The following is a 7483-nucleotide window of genomic DNA, read 5'->3' as shown; positions in this document are numbered from 1 at the left end:
AAGAGAAGAACAAAATGCAAACGCTTCTTGGTCAGCCATGTATGTATAAGATGATAAGATCAGTCCTAGGAGACAATCTTGTATCGTGGTCTGCAAAGAGACAACCAACGGTGATAAAGTCTAGTGCAGAGGGCGAGAAGCAGAGGCAGAATATAAGGGGTAGCTAAAGCTGTAGCTGAGGGGTGTTAGACATGAAATCTGCTGCTTGAAATGGGACAGCCTCTTCGCCAAGCAACGCTGCAACGGTGGTGTTTTGTGATAACATAATTGTAGTATATCTCTCTTCTAGTGGCGGATCCAGGCTGTGTTTTAAGGAGGGTCATAGTCTTTGGGCCAAAGTCCAGTTTAAAAATAAATGAAGGAAAAATGAGCATTTGTGAGGTTTGAACCCAGGAAAAAGTGTGTCAACGATGAACTATATACACCATTTGAACTACAAAAATTCTCTTGTATTCACAAGGAAAATACTAAGTTATAAATTTAACCTGTATCACATGACACCCCATCCCTCAAAGTAGGTCCGCCACTGCTCTTCTTCTAATCCTGTTCAACATAAACGAATAAAGCATATAAAGACAGACATTAGACATACATTTTGTTTGCGAAAAGGTACAAATGGGAGCAGTTCGAGTCACCATATACCAGCTTACAGACATTTTTACTAAAAGATTTCCATCATTTCTCTTTACAAGCTTTCACGGCAGTTTGGGTGAGTAACCCATGCTGCAACTGAGGGACTGGTACAAGATGATAAGATCAACTGTAATTAGTTTTGATATGAGAAGATTACTCAACCGAGTCAAAAGGAAATATCCCACGATCGAGTGAATAGGATATAATATACCTCATTGATAGTACAACTGTCCGGTAGCTTTAGAAGCACAACATTCACGTTCTGGGATAACTGTCCATACCTTGCATAGCATCTTTGCAGCAATAAATTTTTGAAGATGGCTGATCCAAACAGTCTTCCAAGTCACCATTGTCGGCGAGCCCCTTCCGCGTAAGCATATTACATGTGAGAAGTCTATAAGTAAAACGACCAAACTAAGATCGCACTAGTAGAAAAAACGAAGGAGAAACACATAAACACAAATTCATGAAAAGAAAGGAAAATCATAAAAGTAATTGAAAACACACAATATCTGGACTGAAAACACAAGGGTTAGATCATCTTTAATCATATTTTATTCTTTTCTGCAAACTCCATTTGAAATAAGATATTTTCAATTCCACTTTTTTGCTTCAAGAATGAAACATTGTTGTATCTTTTTATAATTCATTATTCAATTTCTCGCTCTAAAATGAAGTTAGGTCGGAGTAAAATTCATTTGAGTTTTGGAGTTAATTCTTATTTTAAAGACTATAATACATTAGAGAATATTAATTTAAACAATAGATTCCATACAAATGAGGAATTATAAAAATCAAGGGCTTATAGAAGAGAGTGGGGAGTCCGGATTACATGTATCCCAACGAATACATTCTTAAAAAATAATAATTACAATAATGTAAGTACTGTGTACTACAGTTTAACACCATTTGTACTGCATAAAAGACCTGCGTACATACACATAAACCAGACCAGACATTAGGAAAAACTGAGACTTTGACTATATGACAACCTCTGCATCCTTAAGAAGAAGATGAATCAGGTAAGAATCTTTGGTTCTGTCGTAAGATTCCTTTTCGTTTTTTTCTGTTTTCTTCTTTTTCTCTCATACCGGTATTGTACTGCAGAGCAGTGCCGGCTTAGAGCATGTGCTCACAGCACATTTGCACAGGGTCCTGTTTTTTCCTTTACAAAATTAGGGCCCTATTCTGTTAAGAATTATAAATATTAAGGTCCTAGGTTTCAAATTAACTATAATATAACTAAAGATTGAAAAATAAATAAGGCAGCACAGGGCCTTTTTAATATTTGAGCCGGGCCTGCTGCAGAGCCCATGATATTATACTACTGGAGTACTGTTCCCCACTCCGGCCAACTTGCTGTGAGCTGTGAATCTTTGAGATTGTCTTTATTTTTATTTTTACTATTATCTTCTAATATATTTAAGTTTACATTTTGCTTGTACATATGAGACTGCCTTTGGAGTGCTTTATTTTTAGAGAATATAGTTTGTGGGGGCTTAATTGCATTGTTATTTATTCTCATAGATACTACTTATGGGGGTTGACTTGGGCTAATTCCAATGTATATCTCTATTATATATACACACCTACATACATATATCATATCGTCATTCAAGATCATCTTGTTAACTTGATTAGGGTTTAGAGGTTGATTAATTAGGTTGAGTATAAACTAAGACCATCTCGTTTAATAGAAGAGAGATCGAAGCCTCTTTGTTGTTGCCGTATTTGTTTCTCTTTCCGTTGGTGCGTATGGACAATCATCAGACTTTAGCAGCCAGTTTACTAGACGATCTCTTGCATATCCCTGCAGAAACTATCGGTGCGTCCGGAGAGAAGAACGATACGTGCCTAGCTCAATCAGAAAGTAAAGGGAAGGAAGTAGTAGTAGTATTGCATGATCAAGATGCTCATGGCCCAAGTAGTGTAGCAAAGAAACAAGAACGTAGCGCCAATGAGCGTCTAAGGAGGCTGAGACTTCATGCCTCTTACCTCACTCTTGGCACTCTTCTTCCTGATCATTCTTCTTCCTCCAAGGTTTGATGATCTCCCTTTTGCTTTTGAATATATATATGTATACATATATAAATCATATAGGCTTGTTAACAGAAGAAATGGTGTGCGCCGTCTATAATGGATAGAGTGGTCACTTACATTCCTATGCTACATAATGAAGTTGAAGAGCTAACTCTCAGAAATCAGAAGCTTGTAGAAGCGGTCCAGAGCAAGAGATTCAGGGAATTAGAGCGACAAGATCCTCACATTCGTGCAATCTCGGTTCTTGAATTGGAGGGATCAGGTGATGAGGTTGTTGTGCAGATAAGCATGAAAAGGGTAAAAGCAGACGAGTTCTCGAACTTGCTTCACGTAATGGAGATGCAAGGTTTTTGTATTTTAAGTGCGTCCACATCTCTAGTGTGCCGAGACCAAAAGGTGGTTTGCTACAACTTCCATGTTAAAGTACGTGTTTTCTCTTATCTATACTTCATTTCTCAGGCACATATATGTTTTGCTAATCAGTTTTAGACATGAATATGGATAAAGATGTTACTTTCTTATCCAACAATATTTGCTTCATTAGGGTTCATCTTAGGAGGATCGCTTCTAGTTAATATTGAACGGATTTTTAAGACACATGCAGTTTCTTTCGGTTTGAGAGAAAACTATTTGGATCTTGATTACATATATATATATATATATATATATATATATATATGAGTGTCATATTGGGTATAGAGAGGGATAATTTACACATATATGTATCTATTATTGACAGCTGATCATCGATGATATATACTAAAAATCACTAAACATAATTCACTAATTAGTTTTTAGCAATTATATAGTGAGATAGTGAAAGCTGACACAGTCTCTAGAGAACTAACAATTGAGAAGTTTATGGAAAAGTGTAGATTGATGAGAAGCCATCTGAAGGTGAAGACTACATCACAGTGTTGAAGAACAACATCATCTCTACGCTCTCTTGACAAGACAAAATACAAATGAAATTAAGTGAGATGAAGACTATGGAATCACTTTACCGTGGAGTTCAACTCCTGTTGTAATCACTTAAACCTTTTGGGCTTATAATATATTGTGTTAAAAAAAAAAAAAAAAAAAAAAGAAGACTATGGAATAGTTTTGTTGACGCATATTTGATCATGTTTGGTTTGGCGTTTGAAATCTCATAATTCAAATTTACATGTAGAATATGTTTTCATTTGCTTAAAATACTTCTTAGTGATACTAAATAACCAATTTGGGGATTGAACTCGCGTGCTTCGTACTTTTTAAAACAAGTTGTGAAAATGTTGAATTAGATTCGAGAGAGTTTTGTGTCATTTTGATCATTCTAAGGGAACAAGTTTGAAGTCGCACTACAAGAAAACACATGCTTAACGACGAAAATTAACGAGGAAAAACAATCCTCGTAAATTTGCGTCGAGTTTATGACGAATTTACGTGAAAAACTAAAGTCATCGTTATTTCCTCGTAACGTAACGACAAAACTGTTTCGTCGTAAAGTGGATGTAACTTTACGAGTATTTTACGAGGAAAAACTATTTCCTCGTAAATACGACGTAAACTTTGCGTGGTATTTACGAGGGAATAGTTTACGTGTATTTAGCGAGGAAATTTTTGAATCCACCAACTTTATAGGTGTTACACGTTTTTTTTGCCCACCTAATTAATTTTCGTCGTAAATTCATAGCAAAATTACAACTACCAGATTCGAATTTTCCTATAAATATGGATGTTTAAACATCATTTTAAACACACCAACAACAAAAAACGTGAAAGAAAAAAAAATGGCTGGCTCCGGGAATATTTACGAGTTGCGGAAGTGGATGTATATGCATAGAGATGCTAACGGGAGAGTGACGAAAGAATACCTTGCGGGTCTGGAGACATTTATGCATCAAGCAGATTCAACACCGCTCGCCCAAGAAAGTGGTAAGATGTTCTGTCCTTGTCGGAAATGCAACAATTCGAAACTGGCAAACCGTGAAAATGTTTGGAAGCATTTAATAAATAGAGGTTTCACGGCAAATTACTATATCTGGTTTCAACATGGAGAAGGTTTTAATTATGATCAGAATGAAGCTAGTAGTAGTAATAGCAATTTTCAGGAAAAAGAACCGGTTGATCATCATTTGCATAATGAACATAGTTACCAGCAAGAGGAGATGGTAGATTATGATAGGGTTCATGATATGGTAGCTGATGCATTCGTAGCTCATGATGGAGATGAAGAACCTAATATAGATGCAAAAAAGTTTTACGAAATGTTAAACGCGGCGAATCAACCACTTTACAGTGGTTGTAGAGAAGGTCTCTCTAAATTGTCGTTAGCTGCTAGAATGATGAATATTAAAACTGATCACAATCTACCTGAAAGTTGCATGAACGAATGGGCGGACTTGTTTAAAGAGTATTTGCCGGAAGACAATGTGTCTGCTGATTCTTATTATGAGATTCAGAAACTGGTTTATAGTCTTGGGTTGCCTTCTGAGATGATAGATGTTTGCATCGACAACTGCATGATCTATTGGGGAGATGATGAGAAGCTAGAAGAATGTCGATTCTGCAAGAAGCCACGATTCAAGCCGCAAGGACGGGGACGTAATAGGGTACCATACCAAAGGATGTGGTACCTACCAATTACAGACAGATTGAAAAGATTGTATCAATCAGAGCAGACTGCTGGAAAGATGAGATGGCATGCCGAGCATACTCAGACGGATGGTGAGATGACTCATCCATCAGATGCAAGAGCCTGGAAACATTTCAACAAAGTACATCCAGATTTCGCTAGCAATATCCGGAATGTGTATCTCGGATTATGCACAGATGGATTTAGTCCGTTCGGAATGTCAGGGAGACAATATTCATTGTGGCCAGTCTTTCTTACTCCATACAACCTGCCACCGGAGATGTGCATGCAACGGGAGTTACTATTCTTGACCATATTAATACCTGGTCCGAACCATCCAAAAAGGTCCCTGGATGTTTTCCTACAACCACTGATAAAAGAGTTGAAGGATTTGTGGTCAACAGGGGTGAGGACGTATGACTGTTCAACGAAGACGAATTTTACGATGCGAGCGATGCTTTTGTGGACCATAAGTGATTTCCCTGCCTATGGGATGTTGTCTGGATGGACTACACATGGGAGATTAGCTTGTCCATATTGTAATGGAACGACAGATGCGTTTCAACTGAAGAATGGTAGGAAGACAAGTTGGTTTGATTGTCACCGTCGATTTCTTCCCATTGGCCATCCTTACCGAAGAAACAAGAATTTGTTTAGGCACAAAAGGGTTGTGAGAGACACTCCTCCTCCATATCTAACTGGAGAACAAATTGAAGCGCAAATCGACTACTACGGAGCTAACGAAACAGTTCGTTGGGGTGGTAATTGGCATGTCCCTCGTAATATGCCAGATTCTTACGGTGTTCATCACAACTGGCACAAGAAGAGTATATTTTGGGAGTTGCCATATTGGAAGGATCTTCTTCTGCGCCACAACCTCGATGTGATGCATATAGAGAAGAATTTCTTTGAGAACATCATGAATACAATATTGAATGTCCCAGGGAAGACAAAAGACAACATAAAATCGAGGTTGGACTTGCCGGATATTTGCTCAAGAAGCGAGTTACATATTAAAAGCAATGGACAAGTTCCCGTTCCGATATTCAGATTATCTTCAGAAAAAAAGTCGGTGTTGTTCAACTGGGTGGCATCAGAAGTGAAGTTCCCCGATGGGTATGTTTCGAATCTCTCTAGATGTGTTGAAAAGGGTCAAAAGTTCTCCGGGATGAAGAGTCATGATTGTCATGTATTTATGCAACGACTACTGCCCTTTGCATTTGCGGAGCTACTTCCAACAAACGTACATGAAGCACTTGCAGGTACGTAGTGTATTATATCACAATAATTTACAAAATAATATATGACTAACAATGTGTTTAATTTTTTTTTGAATATAAAAGGCATTGGAGCATTTTTCAGGGATCTGAGCACACGCACTCTTAAAGAAGAAGTTGTGGAACAGCTTCAGGAGAACATTCCCATCTTATTGTGCAACTTGGAGAAGATATTTCCTCCCGGATTTTTTGACGTCATGGAGCATCTAGCTGTCCACCTCCCATATGAGGCATTGCTTCGTGGACCTGTACATTACGGATGGATGTATCAGTATGAGCGAGCCATGAAATATTTGAAGGGAAAAGCAAAGAACCTCGCCAAAGTTGAAGGTTCTATAATTGCTGGAAGTTTGACGGAAGAAGTTTCTCACTTCACATCGTACTACTTTGCGTCAAAAGTACGTACACGGAGAAGAGCTCCAAGAAGATATGATGATGGTGGTGTTGCGCCAACATATGCAGTTGCTGGTGTTCCAGACATCTTTAGCCAGATTGGGCGACTCGGTGGGAAGTGTAAAGAGGTTTGGTGGTCGAGTGAAGAAGACGCTCATAGTGCACACACCTATATTCTACTCAATTGCGAAGATCCATTGATGCGTTATTTTGAAAGGTAACATATATTGACACTTCGAAACACATATAAGTATAATTAATTGTATAATTGCGAGAGATTCATTCCTATAAAATGTGATTTTACAGCCTATTTGTTTCTCAAGTCGAAGAAACATTTCCTGGTATATCCACAAGTGACGTAGACAAAAGGAAAGATCAACACTTCATTAAGTGGTTGCGGAATCAGGTACTAACTAAAACTTTTTTTTCATACATTATCTGTATTTCATTAACATTCTCTTTATTTTTGCAGGTTGATTATGACGACGACGATGCAGATTATCCTAAGTGGTTACACGAAGTA

General features: G+C 37.8%; 1 protein-coding gene across 1 annotated transcript; it reads left to right on the top strand.

Annotated features, from left to right (window-relative positions):
- Positions 1–3772, top strand: LOC106441484 (transcription factor bHLH160). Its single transcript, XM_048748429.1, has 3 exons — positions 1–2673; positions 2746–3096; positions 3549–3772. The coding sequence occupies exons 1-3, from the start codon at positions 2389–2391 to the stop codon at positions 3621–3623; spliced, it is 711 nt and encodes a 236-aa protein (XP_048604386.1). The 5' UTR covers positions 1–2388; the 3' UTR covers positions 3624–3772.
- The last annotated feature ends 3711 nt before the right edge of the window (positions 3773–7483 follow it).

The sequence above is a fragment of the Brassica napus genome, chromosome C2 (genome assembly GCF_020379485.1).
Source record: "Brassica napus cultivar Da-Ae chromosome C2, Da-Ae, whole genome shotgun sequence".
Classification (NCBI taxonomy): domain Eukaryota; kingdom Viridiplantae; phylum Streptophyta; class Magnoliopsida; order Brassicales; family Brassicaceae; genus Brassica; species Brassica napus.
Note: the sequence above shows the minus strand (reverse complement) of the source record. Positions and strands in the feature narration are given on the sequence as shown.

Bases quoted from the DNA above. Each gene is read 5' to 3' on its own strand.
- LOC106441484 (XM_048748429.1), top strand. From the start codon at position 2,389: ATGGACAATCATCAGACTTTAGCAGCCAGTTTACTAGACGATCTCTTG. The intron at 2,674-2,745 runs GTTTGATGATCT...GCTTGTTAACAG, and splicing joins ATCATTCTTCTTCCTCCAAG to AAGAAATGGTGTGCGCCGTC. The intron at 3,097-3,548 runs GTACGTGTTTTC...GGAAAAGTGTAG, and splicing joins GCTACAACTTCCATGTTAAA to ATTGATGAGAAGCCATCTGA.